The sequence below is a fragment of the Lithobates pipiens genome, unplaced genomic scaffold (genome assembly GCF_037356315.1).
Source record: "Lithobates pipiens isolate NorthernLeopardFrog02 unplaced genomic scaffold, aLitPip1_a1.2 Scaffold_8, whole genome shotgun sequence".
NCBI lineage: Eukaryota > Metazoa > Chordata > Amphibia > Anura > Ranidae > Lithobates > Lithobates pipiens.
Window position 1 is genome coordinate 549,995,704 of NW_027507903.1, and position 26,722 is coordinate 550,022,425.

The following is a 26,722-nucleotide window of genomic DNA, read 5'->3' on the forward strand; positions in this document are numbered from 1 at the left end:
CATAGCGCCTGAAAAAAGCAGTTCCTTTCACACCAGTGTGAAGGCCCGAGGGCTTTCACACTGGAGCAGTGCGCTGGCAAAGCGCCACAAAGTTCTGCCAGCAGCTTCTTTGGAGCGGTGAACTCGCCGCTCCTCCTCCACTGCGCCCCATTGAAATCAATGGGGCAGCGCTAGGATACTGCCGGTAAAATGCCGCTCTGGCGGCATTTGCGGGCGTATTTAACACCTTTTTGGCCCCTAGCTGGGGGTTAAAATCGATTGGATGTCTATAATTTTGTATAGCTATCTACTGTAATTTTAATTTTATCGTGCCACTTGTTTATAACAGTATATGATCACTCAGAGATGCAGCTCTGTGTAAACTATCTGTTGATGCCCTGTTATTGGAGTAAAGGCAGCCACAGATACATTACACAGAGCTACAGCTCTGAGTGAACATTTACTGCAGTGCTGTGTGAGCTTTCACTTTTATAAATGACTTGTGCTGTGATCATTCATTCATAAAACTGAAAGATCATAGTGCTGCAGCATTGTGCGCGCCATCAGTCAGGCTGTGTATGTATAAAACCATCAACCAAAAGACACACAATGCTGCCGGCTTTGTTTTTTTTGTGAATGGCAGTTCTGGTCTCCAGATAGGCAAAGTTGACACTAGAAAAGAGACACTTTGGGACAGATTTGGGTGGGATAGGTTGAGTTGTGAATTTTCAGATTCCTGGAGTTCAGCTTTACGTTTAGTTTTGGATCAAACGGATGGCTCCTTGTCTTTTTCTGAAATGGTTGCTAGAATGAGATTACACCATCATAGGGTGATAATGTGGTAGAACAGACAATTTTAAAGAGTGACATGTCCTAATCAGTCTGAGAAATTTGGCGGGAAAAAAAAAAACATGAACTTTATATAGCCACCAAATATAAAATTTTTTATTTTTATTTAGATTACATAAATCCATAGAAAAACCGTGATAAAAATCAGGCTTACTCGTATGGTCAAGCGACACAGACCAATCCCATGGAGGGTATCACAAAACCAGCCAGTAAGCTTGAGGACTTACAAAGTTTGAAAGGGATTGGCATAGGTCAGCGTAGCTTGTTAGAACGCAACAGGTTTTGCAACAATTGCCTTGTTCAGGGGCTTAGTTAAGTATTCTAAATGGATACAAATGCATGGTAAGTATCTCCAAAAATACATTGAATCACATTCATCCGATTGATCGCTAACATTAACCTCTAGGGATCCACGCTATAGCCGAATGATGGCTACAGCACGGACCTGCATTGCCGGGATGACATCTATTGACGTCGTCCCGTGCATGAGCGGCCTGTGTGCCCCCTGTGATCAGCGGGTCTGAGACTTACTGGATCACAGATGGGAGTAAGGGGTCAATCCCGACCCCTTACCATATGATCAACTGTCAGCCAATGACAGCAGATCACGTGATGTCAACACAGCCGGTAATCAGCTATTTTTTCTCCTTGCGCTGACAGCGCGAGGAGAAAAAAAAAAGCCGATCACCGGTGGCAGTGAGCGGGACATCAGTCCTGATCACTGCGATGTGCCCACCTGTGCACCCTAAAAGTGCCACCTACCAGTGCCCACAGTACCACCTATCAGTGCCTGGACAGTGCTGCACGTCAGTGTCGCCTACCAGTGCCCATCTGTGCCACCCATCAGGGCCCATCAATGCCATCTTGTCAGTGCCCATGAGTACCGACTTGTCTGTCCCCATCAGTGCCGCCTTAACTGTGCCTATCAGTGTCGCCTCATCAGCGCATATCAACGAAGCAGAAAAATTACCTGTTTGCAAAATTTTATAACAAACTATTAAACATGATTTTTTTTTTTTTTTTGTTTAGCAAAAAATAAAAACCCCAGCTGTGATTAAATGGCACCAAAAGAAGCTCTATTTGCGGGAAAAAATGATAAAAAAAAAAATTTGGGTACAGAGTTGTATGACTGCGCAATTGTCATTCAAAGTGCATCAGCGGCGAAAGCTGAAAATTGGTCTGGGCAGGAGGGGGGTTTAGGTGCCCAGTAAACAAGTGGTTAATGGGTATGTTAATACATTCAAATGCTCCATTTTGAATGTATTACCATACCCATTAATGTTAGTTATCAATTGATTCAATGTATTTTTGGAGATCTTTGTGTATTTTTATATATTTATTTTGAATACATAAGCTCCTGAGGAAGCTATTCGTCGTGAAACATGTTGAGCGCCATGTTACGCTGGCCAGTGTCCATCCCCTTCAGACTTTGTCAGCCCTCAAGCTTGCTGGCTGGTGTTGATACCTCCATGGGATTGGTCTGGGTCACTTGAACCATACAAGTAGCCTGATGTTTCTGAAATAACCAGACAAATAATGGCTGTTTTTTTTCCTATTAGAGACCAGAGATGCCATATGGGTTTCCACCAGCCGCTCCCGCCCCCCATTTTATTTATTATTATTATTATTACTCCAATCTTAAGCTAACAGGGACAGCGTTAGATTGTTTTTTTTCACTTTGCCCATTGTTGGAAAAAAACAATCCCTTTATTTGCCGAGGTCAGTAGCCCAGGCTGCAGTTTTCAAGCACACATGGATCAAAGTCAGAAGAGTGTCTAATCACTCATAGGATGGTGCAGGAAAAAGCTTCACCCAGATAAAGAAAACCTCAAAGTATATGGCTACCCCTCTACATTATTGCTTTCTATAAAGATGAGGTTTGATGTGGAGGAACTTTTAGTGACCTGCCCTGATCTCAATCCTGAACACCTCTGAAATGAATTGGAAAGTTGATGGGAGGCAGGTCTTCTCATCTAGCATCAGGACCTGTCAGATTCCACCAGATATACCTCAAAAATCTGTGGAAAGCCTTCCAAAAATTGTGGAGACTTTTACAACCACAGGGTTTGGAGGAAAGGGGGGGGGGGTGGGTGTGTTTATAATAATGGATTTACACTTATGTGAATTGGTCCAGTTCGCAGGACAGGAGACTGTGACCGGCTCTCAATGAAGCCGGTTTACACATCTCCAGGGCGGCTGTGGAGAGGATTGCGCAAGGGCCCTGTGCGTCTGACTCCGTTACAGGTCCGACGTTAAGCAAAAATTCATGCCCGATTCCTCCCTGAAATGGAAAATCAGGATGCACTGGATCCCTGCTGTCAGCCACATCCGAATCAAGTGTAAACCCAGCCTTAAAGTAGATTGAGTAAAATGAAGAGTCCTCTGAATGGACAAGGTGGAGAGAGTGACATCACAGCCTCGCCTCTCCATCTCATACAATCAGAGAACGCTTTGCATTCATTCAGAAAATGCAAAGCGTTCTTTTGAATGGCGTCTGCACCTAGCAGCCGACCTGTTGTATTCGCAGTATAAAAATATACCATGCTTGACTTTCTTCGTTAAAGCTTCACCCAAAAAGGGAAGTCCCCCCCGCCCTCCCCCCACTGCAACATTTCGAACTTTTTGAGGGGAGCAGATAACCTGTATTTTACAGGTACCGGCTCCCACTTGCGGCTCAGTTCGCTTGGGCCCCTTCCCCCGCCGTCTTCTGGGACACATCACAGGTCACAGACTACAGGATTATTAATAGGGTGCAAGAGGAAGCTGGTTCCCTTACTAGAGATGCCTGCACCTGAAGCTGCTTGAAGACTCCTACACCTTTCTCTTCTTCCAAAATGCAACCTGTATTATTAATCCAGTGCACCAATGCATGTAACATATGTTAATGCAACACAATAATGTGAATCCATCCTAAATTCTCGTATCACTTTAACATGTCCAGAAGTGATTTTGATCTTTAAATCTGCAGCTTTCATTAAAAGAATACCTGACAATCCTGCTGTGATGGCTCTTGTTCAGGTGCCTCATGTTATACATTGACAACACTCTGCCCTGTCTCCAGCTGAATGTCTCCAAATGAATGGGCTGCCATGCATGAGCAAACCCATTGTTCTCCTAAGGCCTGGTTCACACTATTGCGAGTTTGCTCGTGCATGGCAGCCCATTCATTTGAATGGGCTGCCGTGCATGTGTTAATCACAGTAAGAAGGAAAAAAAAAGCTCTGTCTCAAAGTTAAAAATTTAAGTTGGGTACAGCGTTGCATGACCGCGCATTTGTCGTTGAAAATGGGCCTTGGCAGGAAGGAGGAGAAAGTGCCCGGGATCGAAGTTGTTGGGTACAATGCAGGACCAATAGTTCTGCATTGTATGTGAGGACAGAATGAACCTGCCCACAAGCTGGGGTGTCAGAGAAAAAAATGAGTGCCTGAAACCTGCTGCAGCGAGAAATAAGTTACAGCTAATTCCTATACCTATGGACCTAACAATCATTTAACCCTTGCAGCGTGGGGGGTGGTTTGGAATGTATACAAGTACATATAATGGTGCGTTGCATGTATGTCATATGTTTGGCTGAATCCTGGAGGTTTTTCTTGACCTGGGTAATTCTGAGAAATCTCTTAGGCTTGTATTGCTAGGGAGGGAAAACTTGCATTGCTTCCTGTTAAAGGGTACTGTTTTATTTTTTTTTATTTTTTTTTGGACTGCTGGTTCATTTAAATAGTTGCTTTGTACAACACATGCAGTTCTTGTTTCAGATCCCTTGTGCCATAAGGCCTAAGGGTTTTTTTTTTTTTTTTTTTACAAGCTTGGCATTCCTCTTTGTACTGCATACAAGAGCCATTGGATTCCATAGCTCTGTACTGATCTGCCTGGTACAAGCTCATAGCTGTGTACAGTGTGTCTAGTAGAAGTAGGAAGCTAACCCCTGGCAGGCAGTCAGGTTGTGTGTGAGTGGATCTGTAGCAGGGAAGATTATGGCACTTGTAGTCAGGCCTTGAATCTGCTGACTGCTGAGGAGAGATCTGCCCTAATTAGTTGGATCACTGGGGTTCCAAGGAGGAGGAGGGAGGAGGTGTCCACTGTGTGGCTGACCACAGAACGGTGCAGCCTGTGTACACTATATTTATCACCATCTATCCGCACATACCAAGCCATAACCTTGAGCAACAGGTGCTAGCTTCTAGTCATCAGATCCTTGTGTTTATATGCTGCACGCAGACAGGAAAACCTATCCAATTGTTCTATATTTTGTGCCAAGAGGTTATTGTTGTTGTGCAGGCTTTTTATTGCAGAAGAATCATACTATTTGTCAAGGATGCAAACCCCCCCTGCTACTAGCTAACCAAGGCTTGGACCTTGTTTGGTGGAGGAGGAATGAAGGGTGTGTGTGTTTTGAGCCACCAGTCGCCATTAGAGGGAGCCTTCACTCAAGCTGGCTGATACAAATCTTACATACAATCTGTACTCTAAAGCTGCGTACACACGGTCGGATTTTCAGACGGGAAATGTTCAATGTGAGCTTGTTGTCGCAAAGTCCGACTGTGTGTATGCTCCATCGAACATTTGCTGTCGGAATTTCCGCACACAAATATTTGAGAGCAGGTTCTCAAATTTTCCTCCAACAAAACTTGTTGGAATGTCCGATCGTGTGTACACAAGTCTGTTGCACAAAAGTTCACGCATGCTCTGAATCAAGCAGAAGAGCCGCACTGGCTATTGAACTTCCTTTTTCTCGGCTCGTTGTACGTCAGTGTTCTCACTTTTGAATTTTTGCCCAACATTTCTGTGACCGTGTGTATGCAAGACAAGTTTGAGCCAACATCCTTCAGGAAAAAATCCACGGTTTTGTTGTTGGAAAATCCAATCGTGTGTACGGGGCATTAGGGTTGGGGAGCAGTCTAGCAATTAAAACACACACTTCTTGGATTCTTCAAGCAACCCTGCAAGCTATAGAATCATTGTGTTCATTTTGCCACTGCCCATTCACACACCAAATACCCGACTGAAAATCGCTTGCCATCACCTAGTAGTTTGTTTGATTGGTCTGCTAGGAAACACAAAGATCCCCATCTGGCACTCAATCTGCATGCAATCCACCAAAACACAGTGCAGTTGCTTACAGATTAGTAAGGAGCTTAGACTGAGTATAAAGGCACTGAAAACACAATGCAACAATCTCTCTAGGTATACGAGTCCTAACTTTGTAAACAGAAGCCAGCTATTAATTTTTAAATTTATTATCCCAAAGGTGGGCATATGTGCAAAGGTGAAGATTACAAAAAAAGGCATATAGAATTAGGCTATTCACTATGAAAAAAGGAGGAGAAAATACAGACATTTAGGCCCAGTTCAAACCTGAGCTATTTTCTGCTTTTTGCTTTTAGCTCTAATATGCTCAAAAATCCAAATCCCATTCATTTTAATTGGAGGTGCACCGAATTTTGGTGCCGAAACTAAAAATTCAGAATCCACTTAATCGAAAATGACAGTTTAAAAAAAAAAAAGTGTATATTTTTATATATAATTGTTTTTATATTTGACTTTTTAACCACTTCCCGACCAGCGCACGACGATGTACGTCGACAGAATGGCACGGGCAGGCATGTTGGCGTACAGGTACGTCCAATATTCAATGCCGCCCTGCCATCGGGAGTGCGCCGCCGGCGGCGTGCTCCCGCGCTGGTCGGGACCCCCGTGAGTCCGGTCGCGGGACCCGCGGACTCGATCGCCGCGGGCATCCCCGCGATCGTCTCACGGAGCGGCCGAATGGAGGAAATGCTGTGTAAACAACATTTCTCCATTCTGCCTAGCAACTAGTGACGCTGATCTCTGCTCCATGTGATTGGAGCAGAGATCAGTGTTCACTAAATGAAAGCCCAACCCCCCCACAGTTAGTAACACACCCCTAGGAACACTTAACCCCTACACTGCCACCCCCTGGTTAACCCCTTCACTGCCAGTGTCATTTACACAGGAATCACTGCATTTATATAGCAGTGATTACTGTATAAATGACAATGGTCCCAAAAATGTGTGAAAAATGTCCGATGGGTCCCCCACAATGTCGCAGTCACAATAAAAATCGCTGATCGCCGCCATTACTAATAAAAAAAAATAATAAAAAATTATTAATTAAAATGCTATAAAACTATCCCTATTTTGTAAAAGCTATAACTTTTGCGCAAACCAATCAATAATCGCTTATTGCCTTTTTATTTTTTTTTACCAAAAATATGTAGAAGAATACGTATCTGCCTAAACTGAGGGAAAAAATGTTTTTTTATATATTTTTGGGGGATATTTATTATTACAAAAAGTAAAAAATAATGCGTTTTTTTTTCAAAATTGTCGCTCTATTTTTGTTTATAGCGCAAAAAATAAAAACCGCAGAGGTGATCAAATACCACCAAAAGAAAGCTCTATTTGTGGGAAAAAAGGACGTCAATTTTGTTTGGGAGCCATGTCGCATGACCGCGCAATTGTCAGTTAAAGCGACGCAGTGCCGAATCGCAAAAAGTGGTCTGGTCTTTGACCAGCAAAATGGTCCGGTCTGCAAGTGGTTAATTTAGTATAAATTTAAATGAGTATGACTATCGTCGGGCATTATTGGCACCTTTAGCGCAGGAAAAGCTCAAGAAAAATGCATCCCTTTGGTCAGTTTAAAAAAAAATGCACCTCTCAGTTGAAATGCATTGAAAACGCAGCAACAACACATCATTAAAGTGGCTGTAAACTTGATTCATGAGCTGGGCACATATATCTGCAGCGTTTTTGTTATCTCTCTTCAAAGCACTATGTCCCATAGCTGTCTCCTGCTCTGTTCTTCTGTTATCAGCCTGATAACTTATGACAAGCTCTCGGAGACAGGAGCCTGAAGTAGAGGTTGGACGATATTTGGCCATTTTAGAGAAATCGGCATCGGCCCACTATTATCCAAATTAGGCCGATATTTAACACTGGCCGTACCTCTGCCAGCAGAGTGTAGAGAAGGGAGGAGGAACGTGGGGTACCTCCTCCCTTCTCCACACTCTGTTGGCAGAGCAGCACCGCAGTGTGTAAAACTGTATGGAGAGAGAGGTTCTGTCAAAATTGAGGTTGGATGTCCGAGGTTGGCGGGACCCAGCTATCCAACACCAGCCAATGGGATGGGATCTGGGTGGGTCGCTATGTGTATGTGGCCCCGCCCCTTGACCAGCCCAATCATTGGCTGGATAGCTGCTGGGTCCTGCCCACCTTTGACATCACGCTGAATTTGTCAGCTCCTCTCTCTCTCTCTCCATACAGTTTCACACTCACAGCAGCGCTGCAGAGAGCATACAGTTTCACACAGTTACACTATTGGCTGTGAAACCTGCCCTTGCCATCCAGTGCCACCCGCCAGTGCTAATTAATATCAATCAATGCCAATCAGTGCCACTTGCCGGTGCCACCTGTCAGTGCCTGCCAGTGCCACATGCCGAAGAAGAAAAAAAATCAGCCGCAAAAATCGGCATCATACATCGGCCACCCCGATTTCTAAATATCAGCATTGTCCAGAGGAAAAACCCCATATCGGTTGACCTCTAGCCTGAAGTATGTCGGGGGAGGTTTGGTTGCTATGAATTGGCACAAAGCTAAACTATTCACAGGCAGCCTCTGCATGTATAGGGAGGGGGTGTGTGCCTTTCCTCCAAATCAGCGGTCTCAGCGTCTGACAGTGTAATAGCAATAATACACTCCTACAGATCAATCGGGATGAGAAAATTCTAACAGGACGTGCACTTTCTAAACCGTATATAATGCTAAAGACAGCAGATATAAATGTAAAACTTATGCAGGGAGATTTGTTTAATCTGTGTATCATCTGAGGCTGTTCACTTCACTGGGTATATTTAAGGGTTTGCATCCAGTTTAACACACCCTTGTTACGTTTTTGATGCAGTTTGAGTCACATGACCTATGAAAACCACACCATAAGCATAGTAAAATTGGGGCAAAATCGCTGCAAATTTGCTGCAACCAAAAGCATTTTTTGGTGCCATTACCTTTTTCTTTTATCATCTGAATGCTGATAACGCCATTTTTGGCATTTCAGCGGCCGAAATGTCGGTGCATCTCTAATTTTAATGGCCCCTGTTCACATCTGAGCATTTTGGTAGCAAGTCGCCTGTTCATTTTAAATGAACTCAAATTGCACCAAGGACATGCGTGCAGCAATTTTATAACTGCATTACAACCAGATTTCATGGTTGTTTTGTACCATCTGATCGGGTGCCTGCATTTGTGACCTGCATTTGGGTTGTGGTTAAGATTGCACTGACGCCCACTGTGGATCGCAAAGACAGTGGAATTTGAATGCGGTGCAGGAAAGGTGCGCGGGCATGGAGTTTCCAGCACTGTATTAGTGAGAGCCTAGTTTTATTGAGGCTGTACACTGAACTGCGCATTTGCAGCATATTGTACAATTTTGGCATATCCCAAGATGACCTAAATCCCATCTGCATGCACATGAGTTATGTTATCCCATGATGACCAAAGATCCCATACACAGAAAAAATTGCAAAAAATGGTGGCAACAACAAAGGAGTTCATAGACGTCTCCTTGCTGGAGGGGAAGCGAGCATTGTTCTGCTCTACGAAATAAGAAGTTGCATAAGATGAGTTGCATATCCCAACATGGCCAATCAAATTGGCCAAAGATCTCATACCCAGAAGATGGCAAAAATGGTGGCACCAGTGAAGGAGTTGATGGATGTCTTCTCACTTGGAGGGGAAGTGAGCATAGTTCTGTTTTAAGAAATCAGAACTTAAAAAAGAGAAAAAAAAAAAGTCCCCTCAGGGTGACCTTAAAGCAAAAGATCTTCTATTTTTATTTTTTTCGAAAATTGCTAGTGAAGTCAACTTTCTGCTTCTTTCTTTGACAGCACTGCTACTGCATATAAAGCAGCATGGTCTCTGATGTAGGCTGTTCCTGATTGCGCTCCAGGAGAATGAGAAGATGGTACAGGGGCATGAGCATTGTCGCTGCTGGTCCACAAGTCGGCAGCTTGTCAATCCACACATGGCTACACATAGTCCTGCCCACTGTTTTCTGAATTGGCAGCATTGCCTCTGTTACTGAAACCCTCCCCCTCTGAGCTGCAGTGTCAATGAAGGGTAGCGATTGAGACTCAAATAAAGGAGGATTTGGCTCTTTGAGGCTTGTGTATCACATAGTAACTGGATTTAGGATCTGTTTAGGCTGTCATACCTTTATATTTAGATCTAAAATGTAACTATAACTAGAAATACACAGAAATTTTGGCATCCAAAACATATCGGCTTAAAATGGTGTCATCTGCATTTTGCTGATGGGAGAAAAAGGTGGCAACCAATGGCGCCAAACGCACGTTATTTTGCCTTGACTTTATTGCGATTTTTTTTAATATGAATTTACGTGAATTTTCAGCGACTTTACCACGATTTCACTATACTTATGGTGTGTTTCACCAATTTTTTTTTGTAGAAAATTACTTAGAACCCTCAAACATTATACATCTTTTTTTCTAACACCCTAGAGAATAAAATGGCGATCGTTGCAATACTTTCTGTCATACCGTATTTGCACAGCGTTCTTACAAGTGCACTTTTTTAATTAATAAATAAGACAACAGTAAAGTTAGCCACATTTTGAAAGATAATGTTACACCGAGTAAATTGATAACCAACATGTCACGCTTCAAAATTGCGCCTGCTCGTAGAACGGCGAAAAACTTTTATCCTTAATCTCCATAGGCGACATTTTAAAAAATTCTACCAGTTGCATGTTTTGCGTTAGAGGAGGTCTAGGGCTAAAATTATTGCTCTCCCTCTACTGATCGCTGCGATACCTCACATGTGTGGTTTGAACACGTTTTCATATGCGGGCGCTACTCGCGTATGCGTTCGCTTCTGCACGCGAGCTCGGTGGGACAGGTGTGTTTTAAAAAAAAAAAGAAAAATTCTTATTTATTTTACCTTTTTATTTTTACATTTTACACTGTGTCACTTTTATTCCTATTACAAGGAATGTAAACCTCCCTTGTAATAGAAAGAAGCAGGACCTCTTAAAGAGGAAGTAAACCCTGATGAGTTTACTTCCTCTTTTTTTCCCTGCAAAGGTAAAGCATAATGGACTACTATGCATCGCATAGTAGCTCATTATGTGTCACTTACCTGACACAGGAGCCAGCGAAGTCGCCGCTGATCCCTGTAGTCCGCCGCGTCCATCTTGCTGGTGGCGTCTCGCAGCTCCGACCAATGACAGCGGCGCAACCGCGATGACGTCACTCCCGCGCATGCGCACGGGAGTCGCGCCTCGCAGCTCCGTTGCTGTCATACGGCGAAGCCGCGATGACGTCACTCCCGCGCATGCGCACGGGAGTCGACAAATTTGGCAAATCCATTCTTGGATTTGCCGCATTTAGTGCGCCTGCGCGCCGCTGTCTACGGCGCATGCGCCGTAGACAGCGGTGCCCATTTTCGGGCAAATATCTCCTAAACCATATAGGTTTAGGAGATATTGCTTGGACCTACAGGTAAGCCTTAATCTAGGCTTACCTATAGGTCCAAGTTGTTTGGAAGGGTTTACTTCCCTTTTAAATATGAGATCTGGGGTCAAAAAGACCTAAGATCTCATATTTGGACTTAAATGCCAAAAAAAAAGAAAAAAAAAAAAAGGTGCCTTCAAGAAGTATGGGCGGAGGTGACGTTTTGAGGTCGCTCCCTCCCTGCTATGATATGGAGACTGGGGGCCATCTTCCCCTCACTTGTCTCTATACCTAGCAGGGGGACGGACACGATTACCTCTGCCACTGGTGACGGCTCCGGTAAACGGGAGAGGGCACCGGATAGCGGCAGGAGGGGGGGGGGCCCCTCTCCTGCCACCGATTAAAAGTGATCTAGCGGCGATTCCACTGCAGAGGCCACTTTTATCTTGTAGCCGGCTGAACGAGGGGATACCGGGGTTATGGCAGCTAGCTGCTGCCATAACGATATCCGTCCCCAAAGTAGGGACGTACATGGGTGAGTGGCACTTGGCAAGTGGTTAAAGGGATGCATTTTTTTTAGAACTTTTCTTGCGCTAAAGGTGCTAGTAATGTCTGACAATAAATTCATATTCATTTAAATTCATATTAAAGTTGAACATAATACAATTCTATATAAAAATATATATCTTTTTTAAAGACTTTTTCGGTTTTCGGCAAAGTGCATCCTGCATTTTTGGTTTTCGGCACCAACATTTCCATTCGATGCACCTCTAACCTTTGTCACATTTGAATATGATGACAACTGTACTGAAGCCAGACAAAAAAATAAAACCAAATCAATGCAAATATTGTAAAGCCGGAGTGTGGTGTGCTCATAATAATCTGCTGGATGGTTTGTCCCCACTGTTGCTGATCTGGAATGCTCCCAGTGTTGCCATGGTATCAAGGAAGCAACATTTGAATTTTTAGTTCTGTTTAGAAATAAGTGCTGCAGATTGGATAGGTACATTTTAATAACACGGCTGAATTTTTAGCAATTTATGCCCTGCCGACACTGCTTTGTTTGACCTATGTTCAGTCGTTTGTTTTTTTTTTTTTTGTTTTTGTCGTAGGAGCCTGTCAAAAAATTGTTGCCTGATCAACACCTGCATCTATTTAGATGCAAGCACGGTACATGTATTCTGTCAGCCCTTTGTGCCAGCTATCCAAATACAGCAACTTTGGGGGGGAGGGGGGGATTCGTCCAGCCACTGATGGTGTAAATGGAACAATCTGTTAGATTTCTTTTTCTCAGCCTGTGTATGTTTATGATCTTCATTTGTGTGCCGGAGCACTTGGAAGTATCGGGGAGCATGTGATCACCTTTTCTTCCCAGGCTGCAGCGCTCAGGTCTGGTGCTCCTATCAAGATAAACCTTTGACTTCCCCCTGTATGGGCAAAGCAACAGATTCTCTTTAAAATGTTGGATCTCTACTGGGTTACAAAGATGGATAGGCTTTTACTTACAAACTTCTTCCACCCAGAGCAAGGTGAAAGAGGAAATGGTGAAGAGGAAATTCATCTCTTACTGCGTCAGAAACACCACTTTGTAATGTTGGTTTTGTTAAGCAAATCGAGCTGTAGGGGTGATAAAGTTTGAACTGCACACAGGGACCCATTTGTCATTGTGTGCCATTATCTTGAGTTCAACCTCCTGTATCTCTCAGCATGCAATGTTCTTCAGTCCTAAGTCGCCCATGACCAGCATAGTGACGTGGGTTCCAGAGATAATGATCAGATTGGGGAGGCCTTGCTGCTGCTAACGTCTAGTGAGTGAAGGTCTGTTTTGAGCTGCCTGTCCACCACTATGCATGAGATAGGTGGCCACACACATCAATATGATTATTCTATTGGTCATTTGATGCAACTAACCTGATTAAATGGAATAAGAAGTGTAAACCAAAGACCCCCCACTTCCCCAACTTTGATTCATCTCCCTTACCATTCCTCCTCCTCCATCCACCGCCGTCTCCTACTCTTCCACCTGTTCTTGTTCTCTCCCACCTTTTCCTATTCTTCCATCTTCTTTCTCCCCCCCCCTCTCCCTCCTGACTTAACTTATGAAATATAGAAAATCATACTCTATATTTATACAGAACTTTAGGCTAACAGATCTGAATTCCCATAATATCTGTATATCATTGTACAAGTGACCATGCTGGAAGTCATCTTGTTATGATTGTTTATTGACAAAAAAAAAAAACTTGAATAAAAAAAGCTGGGGTTGCACTGATACACTTTATTTTTTTACCAGTGAGTATGAGTACTGATACTTTTGGTGAAGTACTCGCCTATACTGAGTACCGAAACTTTGCGGTGCAATTTGCAGGAAACCTCCTTGCATGACGGGTTCTGCCAGCCCAGGCTCCCATTTGACTATGGACAGCTGTGGCTCCTCCTGACTCCCCCATGGCTTGGTTTCCCCCCAGCGGCTCTCTCCCCAGCCTCCAGCAGCTCTTACTCTCTTCCCCTCCTCCCCCCTCCAGCAGTTCGAGCCATCCACTGGTCGTCGTCCTCATCACCCCATCGCCCCCCCCCCCCCCCAGTCCCCCTGCAACAGATTGCTGATCCCTACCACCCCTATTAGAAAAGCCACTTCACTGGTCCAGGGATTTGAAAGCCCCGTGGATTTCTCTCCTCTCCTAAAAAGTACGGCTAGGTGGTTTCTGATAGGTCAGCGTGTCCATGTAACGGTGCTGACAAATTAGAATCCCTGTAGCCCATACTGTCAGCACTAGATGGCTGAAACTGCTGGAGAGGGTGTGTCTGTGTGTGGGGAAGGGAACAAAGCCATGTGAGAGGCGGGAGGAGCCGCAGATGTCCACGGTTGGATGGGAGCCTGAGCTGGTAGAATCTGTAATGCAGGGAGGTTTCTCACATCGCTCCTGTGTGACCTTAACTATGACAAGCCTGGGATCTCGCAGGAGTGGTGCAGGAAACCACATGCGATTATGGCACCACATCAAGTTGCATGCAGTTCTTTGCAGTGCAATTTGCTCCCATTCATTTTGTGTTGACACAAATCTCACCGCCAAGAATCAGTTTGGTATTGGAAGCATAAAAAAGCCATAGACCCTTCATTTGATCGATTTTGGTGAACTTTTGATAAATTTTACATATAGTTACATAGTTGGTAAGGTTGAATAAAAACATTCCATCCAGTTCAGCCTGTGTAGGTGTGTGAAAAAATAATTTCCCATATCCCCCTATATTGTTTTTCTCTAAGATGCACATCCAAGAGTCTTTTAGAACGATCCATACTTCCTGCTGACACCACAGATTGTGGAAGAGCGTTCCACATCCTTACTGCCCTGACAGTGAAAAACCCCTTATGTAGCTTAAAGGGGTTGTAAAGGTAAATGTTTTTTCACCTTAATGCATTCTATGCATTAAGGTGAAAAAACATCTCACACTGCCGGCGCCCCCAGTCCCCCCGTTTTACTTACCTGACCCCTCGAAAATCCCGCGCTCGCCCCCGCCGTCCTCTTCGCCGCTCAGCCTGGCCGCTGATTGGCTGGAGTGGATGGATTGAAAGCAGCGCAGCCATTGGCTCGCGCTGCTGTCAATCACATCCAATGACGCAGCGCGCCGGGGGGCGGGGCCTTGTGATACAGCGAGCGGCTATAGCCGCCGGCTGTATCACGGGAGCGCGCCCGCAGTGCTTCTCACCAATGCGAGGGAGCTCGCATTAACGTGAGAAGCACCTGCGGGAGGAAGCAGAGACAGCCGCCGAGGGACCCCAGAAGAGCAGGTTCGGGGCCACTCTGTGAAAAACGAGCTGCACAGTGGAGGTAAGTATGACATGTTTGTTATTTTAAAAAAATAAAATTTTTTACTTTACAATCCCTTTAAGGTTAAACCGCTTCTGTTCGTGTGGCCCTGTGTCCCCTTGCACTCCCTGGGGCTGAAAGTTTCATACTTACACTGGGATCACCGTTGAGATATATCTCTTCTCCAGGAAGAACAAATTCATCACTTGCAGTCATATCTCATAATTGAGGTCCTCCAGTCCCCATATTTGGTTTCCCTTCTCCGAACTCCCTCCAGTTCCAGCACATCCCTTTTTTGAGTATTGGTAACCAGAACTGGACAGAATACTCCAGATGCAGCCAAACTAGCGTTTTAAAGGTGGCAGAATAAGGCCCCTTTCACATGGGACAGATCAGTAATGATCCGCTCTGTGATGATCTGCTTGCTCAACGGGGATCGCTCCGTTGTCCCTGCTGAGCCGGATAACAGGGCGGTCCCTGCACACTGTGCAGGGACCGCCCTGTCAGCTCTCTGCTCTCCTCTATGGGGATCGGATGAGCACGGACCGTCTGTCCGTGTTCATCTGATCCGCTCTGCAGATGTTCATCCGCAGACACCTGCTATCCCATAGGAATGCATGTATGTCCGTATTTCATCTGCAAACGGATGGATGAAATACAGACATAATGTCCGCATGTGTGAAAGGGGCCTAATTGTCTTGGCTTATCTCTGGAGTAAATTCCCTTTTTAATGCATTTTAATATTCTGCTTGCTTTGGTAGCCACAGCTTGACATTGCATGCTATTGCTTAGTCTGTCTACTAGGAACCCCAAATCATTCTCCATCCTGGAAGCCCCTAGGGGCTCTCCCCCTAAAGAGTGACTTGTATGTTTTTACCCCCCCCCCCCAGTGCCTTACCTTATATTTACCAATGTTAGACTTCATTTGCCATGCGATTGCCCATTCCAAGAATTTATCCTGCTGTGTTGTTGCCCTGCATATTTTTGTGTCGTAAGGAGACAGAATTGGTCCCAAGACAGAGCCTTGGGATACCCCACTAACCACTCTAGACCATTCTGAGTATACATTATTTATCATAACTCTTTGGACACGCCCCCATAGCCAGTTTTCTATCCAGGTACATACCCTATGGTCCTTGCCTACAGACCTCAGGCTGTAGATTAAGCGTTTGTGGGGGACTGTATCCAATGCTTTTGCATAATCCAGATACACCACCTCCACTGGCATACCTTTGTCCAGATGGCAGCTTTTTCATTAGCAAATTCTTGGATGTGGTCTCTTATCATCCCCTAAAATAGTTTACAAACTACCGATGTTAGACTGACGGGCCTATAGTTTCCTGGAGTTCCCTGCCCTTTTTTAAATATTGTTGCCACGTGGGATTTTTTCACCAATCATCTTGTACCAGTCCTGTCAGTAGGCTGTCCATGAAGATTAGGAATGGCGGTCTGGCTATAACTTGTGTTCTTTAACCACTTTTACCCTCTTCCTGCCCAGGCCAATTTTGAGCTGTCACACTTTGAATGACAATTGCATGGTCATGCTGGGTGGTATTTAATCACTGCTGGGGTGTTTTTTTTTTTTTGTAAAAAAAAAAAAAAAAAATTTTCTTGGTTTCTGTCAGGAAATTTTCTAAATAAGTAATTTTTAATCTTCACTGATGAGGCTGCACTGATTAGGTGACACTGATGAGAAGGCACTGATATGCTGCACTGATGTGTGGCATTGATGGGCGGCACTGACTGGCATCACTAATGGGAAAGGATTGGTGGCGTGTTATTGTAATCGGGGCACTGAAGATCAGTGCCCTGAGTACATGTCTTGATGTCCCCTGTTAGGGGATGCCACTGATCGGCTCTTCTTGCCACACACTCTGTCAGTGTGAGGCGATGAGAGCTGATTACCGGCATCTCCATGTTTACATGTGACAGCTGTGTTTGGACACAGCTGATCACATGGTTAAAGAGCTGCTGTTCTTTACGGAAATTGGGGTCGCACCATATCCTAGCAACATGGTGGGGCCACGTGAGAGTGGATGTTTGATATCCCAGAAAGAGCCGCACCGCCCCTCCTTCATTTGATGGTGGGCAAGCAGTTATGGACTTTAGGGTGTAAGACATCCGGTACAGGTGATTTATGTATGTTAATTATGTATGGAATTTTATTGATTGGTCCTGATCAAATATCTGTGTGTTGGCTAGAGGTGCATTGAATAGAAGTTTTGATATCGAATCCGAAAATTCAGGATGCACGTGGCCGAAATCAAAAATGGGATAGATATATATATAGATAGATAGATAGAGATAGAGATATATATATATATATATATATATATATATAATGTGTGTGTATAAATTGTATTATATCCGACTTAATGATCATATATGAATTTATTGTTGGCCATTACTTTTAGTGCAAGAAAAGCTCAAGAAAGATGCAGCCCTTTAAATTCTATGTATGTCTTCACACTTGTCCATTGTGCTTCCATTGTAGTATTAATCTTGCTTGCTGCATTTTTGGTCAGTTACAAAAAAAATTGCACCAAATACCCACCTCCCCATTGAAATGCATTGAAAACGCAGTAAGAACGCATCAATAACAAACTCGTTATATTTATGTTGCGGTTTTTGAGTCATACGACTTATGAAAAACACACCCTGAACATCGTAAAATCATATGTGTTTTTGGCGCAAAACACAATTTTTTGCTGAAATTTCGGTACATCTCTAGTGTAGGCAGATCTCTGTATTTCAGAGAGATAAATTGATTTGTAAGATTATATATTCAGTCAATACCGCATGTGTTGCGTTGTTCAATATCTTAATTGATGATGATAAATTGCTTGATTGCTACCGCTCATACCCAGATCCGTCACAAATCAATACACCTATGTCCATCTCTACAGTATGTGTAGCTTTCTGCTGATGAGCCATTTTGCATCTCAGCATGTGCACAGATCAGACGCTATTGTTGGCAGGATTCAGCAGTGAAAGGGTTACTCTGCATGTTCTTGTGTTTATCTGGGATGTACACTTCTCTATCCCACACACATACACTTGTGCAGTGCGGGCAGCCATGTCTTGTGGGGGCTGATTCTCTTCCTGCCATGTAATTAGCACCCTGCTCCTCACACACTGACAGCCCCTTGGCATTGCCACAGAAACTGCACAGACAGACCCTATATTTGGGAATAGTGTGTTCCTCAGCACCAGCGGGCACATAGTATGTGTGTGTGTCTTTGTCTCCTTTATGGATGTAACTTTCTGTGTGTGCAGCTTTGATTTATTGCTCCTTTGTGCTGGATTCTTTCCCTCCCTTATTAAATTAAAATGTTTATTTACTGCAAGGTAAAACACGGCATTCTGTTTTATAACATGCTGTGTGTCTCCTCTGTATATCAGCGTCTGGTGTATATACAATATTTTAATTTCTACAAAAGGACATATTTTTCTTTTTTTTATATGGTGGTATAGGATGCAGTGAGCGTTGTATATACATCTCATTTTATATAATAGGGCTTTTTCACCTTTGTATATAGAATGCAGTATCCCGTGTATAGATCCAAGTTATAATGGGACCTTTCTCCTCTGTAAATCGGTGTATAGCATACAATGTGCGGTGTATAGATTCTGTTCAAATAATAATCTTTTCTTCTTTGTATATCAGTGTATGGGATGTAGTGTGTGGTATATACATCTCATTTATATAATGGACTTTTCTCCTCTGTATATTAGTGTATGGGATGCAGTGTCTGGTGATCCAGCAAGTAACAGGGTGTCTGCAGTAAAGATGCTCCTTCATTCAAAGGTTCTGCAGATATAAAGTTTCAGACACTTTTTGAAGGCTCTCTTTACTCTGGTAGGCCAAGCCCTGCAACCAACTCTTGATGCAATTTCTGTCAGACCACAGCTAGGGCAGTGAACACCCAAGAGGATCCTGTATTCCAAGACTGTGCTTTAATTAAAGCAGAGTTCCATCCATAATACAGGTATTTGCTCCCACTTCCAGCGATAGATTGCTGCAGATTCCACGGTGATCTACGCCATGTCCGGTGCCTCCTCCATCGACACACAGGTCCCAGAAGACAGCAGAGACCAGTGAGTCCGCGCAGTGCGACTCTCGTGTGAGCAGTAGAGAACCAGGCTGTGAAGCCGCAAAGCTTCACTTCCCGATTCCCTTACTAACCATGCCGGTGCCTGCACCCGGGGGCCGAGGAACAGATTGGCTACGGGTGAGGATATCGCAGGCACCCTGAACAGGTAAGTGTCCCATTATTAAAATTCAGAAGCTGCTGTATTTGTAGCTGCCGACTTATAAAAAAATTTGGCGGAACTCCGCTTTAAGCAATAACCTACTTTTCTGTTATGTCGATGCCTTACAACAGGGGTAGGCAACCCTCAGCACTGCTGCTGCAAGTGGCACACAAAGCCTCTTTTGCCAGCATTTGACTCCCTCCCCATCAGCAGAGCAAGCAGAGAAGTGGTTCTCTAACCTAAGTTACCTAAGTGGTTATCTAATCTAAGTGCAGGATGTTAATTTCTCACTACTAAAGTAGTTTACAGCATTTACTTTATTAAAAAAATCATTTTCGTGATTGAGAGTGTGAAGTTGACATTTTTTTGTTATAAAATCGGCATGCTCAATTTCTTTGAAAATTGTTTTTTGGCACACTGTTCTCAAAAGGTTGTCTACCCTACAACATGTCCTTACACATATTTCCAGAATGTCTCTAGTCTCCATTCAAATGTGCACAATCTTGTGGCCCAAAGTCTGGTCAGCTGAAACTGACAGGGGTATTCGTCCTATTCTGGACTTAAAATCCTTCTACAATCCTTCAAGTTCCAAAATTTTGCATGGAGTCTACAAGGTCAGTAATTGCCTCCCTGACACGGGGAGAATGCTTGGACATCTTGGATGTCTAAAGATCTCATCTGCATGTTCCCATTTATCCACCTCATCAGCACTTTTTTGTGCTTTGCAGTGGCGGGTTCCAGTTTTTTGCATTGCCCTTCAACCTATCCTCAGCTCCAAGAGTATTCAAAAAGGTCCTAGTGCTTCTTTACCTTCTCAGGGCATCCAGGTCCCAGGTTATGTAGACGACCTTCTCCTGAAAGACTCCCCTTCCGAACAGCGGTCTGCAGTTCAGATGTTACAGGCCTTCAGTTCGGTGATCAACTTCCACAAACCTGCTTTCTGGAGTACTTGCATCCCAAGCAAAGGTTTTTCTTCCAGGAAAAATAAAAATTTATAGATATAGAGAGAGAGCCATGCTACAGTGAGAGGATCCATGAGAGCTCTGATTTTAAAATTAAGACCTCTCCCACACATCATCTTGTCTACCTGTCAAAAACTTGCTCCCTCTCTTGACCTATCCATGCTCCGGTCCAGCCAAGCAAGGATATCCTAACTTGGTGGATCTCAAACCCAGCCTTAACATTAGGAAAGTATTTGCTTCCTTATCACTGGAAAATAACAGATGTCAATCTTTTAGGCTGGGGAGTATTGTTCTGGTCCAGGGAACATGGTCACCTGCAGAAGCCAAGCTCCCCATCAACATCCTAGAGCTCAGAACAATAGGAGTAGCTCTTCATCACTGAACCCCCCCCTTCTGCGAGTACACTCAACCAAGATACAGTCAATGCCACGGCTGTGGCATACATTACCCATCAAGGGGGCACCAGGATTCCTGCAGCCTGGAAGGAAGCAAGCAAGATAATCTCATGGCTAAAAACTCACTGTCCAGGGATCTTTGATGTTCATATCCCAGGATTGGACAACTGGAAACCAGACTGCCTCAGCCTCCACTGCCTGGATCAAGGGGAATTGGCCCTTCACCCATACATCTTCAATCCCAGTTGTGTCAGAAAAGGGGAATTCCAGATGTAGACATCTTAGCCTCCAAAATCTACAACAAACTACTTCTGTTTGTGGCAAGGGCCAAGGACCCTGTAGCGATGGCTTTGGATCCCCCCCTAGTGTGAATTCTACCTTGTATGCTCAGAAAGATGGAGCAAGAGACTGTGAGTCTTATTGCCCCAATTCGGCCCTGAAGAACCTGGTACACAGATCTACTTGGACATCTAGTAGACAAACTCTGGTCTCTTCTCAACAGGTTGGATCTGCTGTCTCAGGGCCCTCTATTTCATCTTGCTTCTCAGTCTCAGGCTTTAACCACTTGCTTACTGGGCACTTAAACCCCCCTCCTGCCCAGACCAATTTTCAGCTTTCAGCGCTGATGCACTTTGAATGACAATTGCGCGGCCATACAACACTGTACTCAAATGACATTTTTATAATTTTTTCCCCACAAATAGAGCTTTCTTTTGGTGGTATTTAATTACAGCTGGGAGTTTTATTTTTTGCTAAACAAACAAAAAAAGAGGCAAAATAAAAAAAAATAAAAAATCATGTTTAATAGTTTGTTTTGCAATTTTGCAAACAGGTCATTTTTCTCCTTCATTGAAGTGCGCTGATGAGGCGGCACTGATGGGCTGCACTGGTGGGCACTGATAGGCACAGATAAGGTGGCACCGATGGGCACCGATAAGATGGCACAGATGGGAGGCACTAAGGGGCACTGATGGGTACCACTGATAGATGAGACTGATGGGCACTGGTAGGTGGCACTGCTGGGCACTGGGCAGCACTGATGGGCACTGGTAGATGACACTGATGGGCACTGATGTGGCACTGGGGTGCAGCACCGTTGAGGCAGATTGCGGGCACTGCTGGGTGGCACTGTGGGCACTGCTGGGTGGCACTATGGGCACTGCTGGGTGGCACTGACGGGGGGGCACTTATTTATTGATGAGGTGGCACTGGCAGGGGGCAGGTGGGCACTGGCAGGGCTGGCCGTGATCGGGACTGATGTCCCGATCACGGCCGCCGGTGATCGGCTCTTTTTTTTTTCTCCTCGCGCTGTCAGCGCGAGGAGGAATAATAGCCGATTACCGGCTCCGTTGTATCACATGATCAGCTGTCATTGGCTGACAGCTGATCACGTGGTAAGGGGTCGGGATCGACCCCCTTGCTCGGATCCGTGATCAGGCGAGTCTCATAGACTCGCCGATCAGAACGCGCCCCTCAGGGGGCGCACAGGCCGCTCGTGCACGGGACGGCGTCAATAGACGTAGTCCCGGCAAAGGAGGTCCGCGCTGTAGCCATCATTTGGCTATAGCGCGGATCTCAACTGGTTAATGACATGGCTGTTGAAGCCCAGGTCTAATGAGAGAGAGAGAGGGGTCTCTGACTCTATTATTCAGACCTAGCTGAATGCAAGAAATCCCATTTCCAGAAAGATCTACCATCTTAGGCCAGTCATATATGGATCAAATTTGGCCAGTTCAGCAGTGACTGACCGAATTCGGATTTTATCTATAGGCAGGCTGGTTGTACTGTAGTCGATCCATCGATTGACTTCAATACAACTGGATTGTCAGATTTTTCATGCAACCAATGCCAGTGGCTATTGCTTCCAACAGCGATTTATTATGGTGGGACTCCTTCCATGGGGACAAGATGCTACTGCATGCTGGGATACAGCATGCAAATTTAAACATCCTATTAGGACAGTGCTTGACAAATTTGTTGAGAGGTCAAATCGATTATTTCTTTATTTTTTTTACCACCGCACCATTCCTGAGGTGCTGCGGGCAGGAGTTTTGAGGCGAGGCCGCGGCTTCGGCCTAGTCCGCAAGGCCGGACGCCGCAGACTAGGCCGAAGCCGCGGCCTCGCCTAAAAACTCCTGCCCGCAACTCCTCAGGACCGGCACGGTGTCCAACAAAAAAATAAAATAAATTTGAATCGTGAATCGAGGTTTTTAAAAAAATAAATAAAAAAATAGCCCAGCTCTACTGTACTGTAATGTAATGTAATGCTGGTTTGAAAAGTCACTGAGAACCCAGAAGTGACAACATGTCACTTCCGGGCCAGCAACAAGGAGAGGAGAGCAGACATGAGTTCACTCTCCTCCCTCCCTTCTTCTCGGCGGCACCTGCTATGCCGGCCCTGTTGCTGCAGATGGGCAAGTGGAGCCTGGGATACATAGTAGGGGCTAAGGAAACGTTCGGACGACAGCCCAGGTGCCAGGACGCAATTTCTTGTCTCCATGACGACCTGGCGCCTGTGATTTTTCTAACCCTGTATTAGACCTAACTGTTTTCCCACTTTCCTACGATTCTGCTAAATGGTTTATGACTGCTACTTGATTTGGTCTAACTTGGATTTATACAGTAGATCATTGTCGGGTAGTGCTGGCGCATGTGGAAGACTTGTGTAGGTGTTTTTTTCTGTTTGGCTATGCTAGTTAGACTTCCTTTTTGTTATTTTGACCCAAACATTGGCCATGGCTGCCAAAGTACAAGAGTAAGTGGTAGGGGCAAAGAATACATTCAATTGTTGCCACTTCATTGTTGCTAGCTCATTCCTATAGCTAGACTAAAGGAGAGGACACAGGTGCCTTGGTTGTTTTTCTTTTCCTCAGTAGTCATTCATGATGGAGTTTGCTCTTTGCCTTAGTGTTTGCATTTTTCCTTTCACATTGTCCCTTCATATATTTTGTACTCATCGTTATTTTAGACAGTGATTACTTTTCTTTTCATTGCAGCCGTCCCTTTTCCGCCCACGCGGCGGCTGACTATGAATGAAGTATTCGTGGAAGGTCGTCCTCAGTTGGAAACGCTGAAGAATCACCTGGTCAAGGAGGGGAGACTGGAGGAAGAGGTGGCTTTGCGTATAATCCGAGAAGGAGCAGCTGTTTTGCGACAAGAAAAAACCATGCTTGAGGTGGAGGCCCCCATCACAGGCAAGTTGGCAGCATCTATATTCACCTTTTTACTTAGACTGGTAGACTTAGTATCATCACAGCACAGAATCAGTCAACACATCAACGTATTGACTTGATACAATTTTTTTTTTATGCTACTTGAATACGTAGATGTTACACACCTCATGACCATTGATACATCCTATGACCATTCCGTCATTGTCTTCTTAGTTGACTAATAACTTTGCAATAATAGAAACTGTTTTCTTGTTGTAAAATCTCTATTGGCATGTATACAACAATAATAGAACTTGTAAGCAATACAGTGGAGAAAATAATTATTTGATCCCCTGCAGATTTTTTAAGTTTTCCCACTTACAAAGACATGAAGGGTCCATAATATTTATCATAGGTGTATTTTAAATGCTAGAGATAGAATATCAACCAAAAAATCCAGAAAAAACACAATATAAATGTTATAAATTGAGTTGCAGTTCAGTGAGTAAAATGAGTTGTGTTTTGTTTTGTTTTTGTTTTTTATTTTTTTATTGGGATTTCCAACATTATACATACACGTATAAGGTCAATTTGACAACTTTTACATAACTATATATTGGGTTTATCAAGTGTTAGTACATTTAGTGCCTTCAGGAGTGGAAGCAACGTTCAAAAGATTAGTCAACAAATCTATACAATAGCCTAAAAAGGGTAACAATGCCAGACAGAATTTTCTAGTGTCAGGGTGGGCTAGTTGTGGATGTCAGAGAGTCTGTTTCTTTTTGTAGTACAGAGTGAGAGGGACTGTTATGAGTCCAGTGGATTGGATAGTCTAAGGGTACCCAAAGAGTTTGTAAGGTCTCATTTAAGGTACCAGTCCGTGTATCGGAATGGTTGCATTTATTTATTTTTGTTATCTCCTCTTGGGAAAACATATGTTCCATGAATCTGCGCCATCTCGCGAAGAATCGGGAGGTAGAACGGAAGTTCAATGAAATAGTATCCAATCTTTCAAGGTAAAAGAATGACTCGAGGGCTTTTTTCACTGCCTGCAGATTTGACGGTGTTTCCTTAATCCATTGTGCCATGATTGTCCTACGTGCCACCAGACGGCAGATATGTGCCCAATGAGGAATTTGTAGTGTACTTTTATCCAACTGTGTAGGTACAGGTGGCATGTGCCCAAATAAACATATTAGGTGATCTCTTGGGATCCGTACTTTAACAATCTCATATATGAAGTTTAGTATGGAGTCCCAGTATGTGATAATGGCTGGACGTTCACAGAGACGATGCAGCAGTGTGGGACGCTGCGCAGAGCACCAATGGCAGTGCTCCTGATCAGGGTCCGTTTTATTACTGCGAAAAGGATAGTGTGCATAGAGCATAATCTTAAATTGTGTTTCTCTCCATGTTTCAGAAACAATAAGCTGGCAAACTCGTTTGTATCCTTACAGTATTTTCCCGGGAAGGTCTACGTCTTCAAATATGCCAGACCACTTCTGAAACGGTTTGAGATATTTGGCAGACTGGTAGGTAATAAGTTTGGTATATAGGCTGGAAATAGAATAGTCCTCGTTGTTCAGTACCGTGTCAAGAAAGGACTTTTGGAGAGGGTCTGTACCGAGTCCATAGCAGGTCTTTACATAACTGAGCAGCTGGTGATAGTAAGATATGGGTTGCTGGTAAGGAAAAGTCCCTAGATAGTGTCTGAAATGCGTTTAACTTTACCCGGACTGTTGAGATAGATTTCCTTAATTCTAGTAAGTCCTTTAGTCTTCCACTGGTCAAAAGCTTTTTGCATAATTGACGGAGGAAACCGGGTTAGCTTGAATTGGCAGGTGTCATGAGATACTGGAGGGTAGCCCCAGTGGTCTCCGTGTCTCTCTCCATGCTATGACTGTGTCCCTTATAAGCACATTCAATTTAAGGTGTGTTGGTAGCTTATTTGGGTTAGAGTGGAGAATAGCTGGTAAACCATATGGTAAGGTAGCTGCCCCTTCCAGTATATTAGAGTATCTGGATTTTCCCAATATTAAAATACATTTTTTGATCCCCTACCAAACAATAATTCTGGCTCCCACAGACCGGCTACAGTATGTGGTACACAGATTAGTCCTATCAATTTTAAGAAGGCGCTCCCAACGACCATTCGTTATGTGTATGAAAGACCCTTGTCCACAGAATTTCTTTCATTAAACCTCACCATTATAGGTAAGACTAAAAAGATGTCCAAGGATATATTTTGAAGAGATGGCTAGCTAAGGGGGTACCACATCCAATGTAAACTGTTAGAAAATTGTTTTGAACATTTTGAGCGGACTTTACCGGTACCAGTAAGATCCCTCACTTTTCTCATTATCATCCTTACCCCATGAGGCAAAATATTGCATGAAGCTCCAGACCAAGGGCGATTTTATGGTTATTTTCTATTTCTTCCTTTTGTGAATAATCACTCCAACAGTTGCCCGTTTCTCACCAAGCTTCTTGCTTATGGTCTTGTAGTCCCATTCCAGCCTTGTACATAACTACATTCCCTGACATCCTTGGACAGCTAGAAAATAATTTTGGACATTTGAGAGGACTTTACCGATAACGGAAAGAAACACTATATAAATTTAACAAAAAAAGGTTGTTTATTAAATATTACAAAATTTGATAAAAGTGTACATAAATACAAACAAGAGAATAAGGTGCTCTCATTCATATAACCCCAGGTATAAAAAATATATTCCCTAAACTGCCAAGTCAAACAAGGTCAACTTTTCGCTGTCGCTTCTTCAGGACACATTTCCATTGATAACAGTATCAGAAACTTAATCAAAAGGATGACAG

At 44.0% G+C, this 26,722-nt stretch overlaps 1 protein-coding gene across 3 annotated transcripts in view; it reads left to right on the forward strand.

Moving 5' to 3' along the window:
* PPP3CC (protein phosphatase 3 catalytic subunit gamma) overlaps nt 1-26,722 on the forward strand; it is a 170,721-nt gene that overhangs the window by 37,435 nt on the left and 106,564 nt on the right. For all 3 annotated transcript variants that reach the window (XM_077469843.1, XM_077469845.1, XM_077469846.1), the window contains exon 2: nt 23,732-23,929. In XM_077469843.1, coding sequence (XP_077325969.1) covers nt 23,732-23,929 — 198 coding nt within the window. The remainder of the gene's footprint in view (nt 1-23,731; nt 23,930-26,722) is intronic.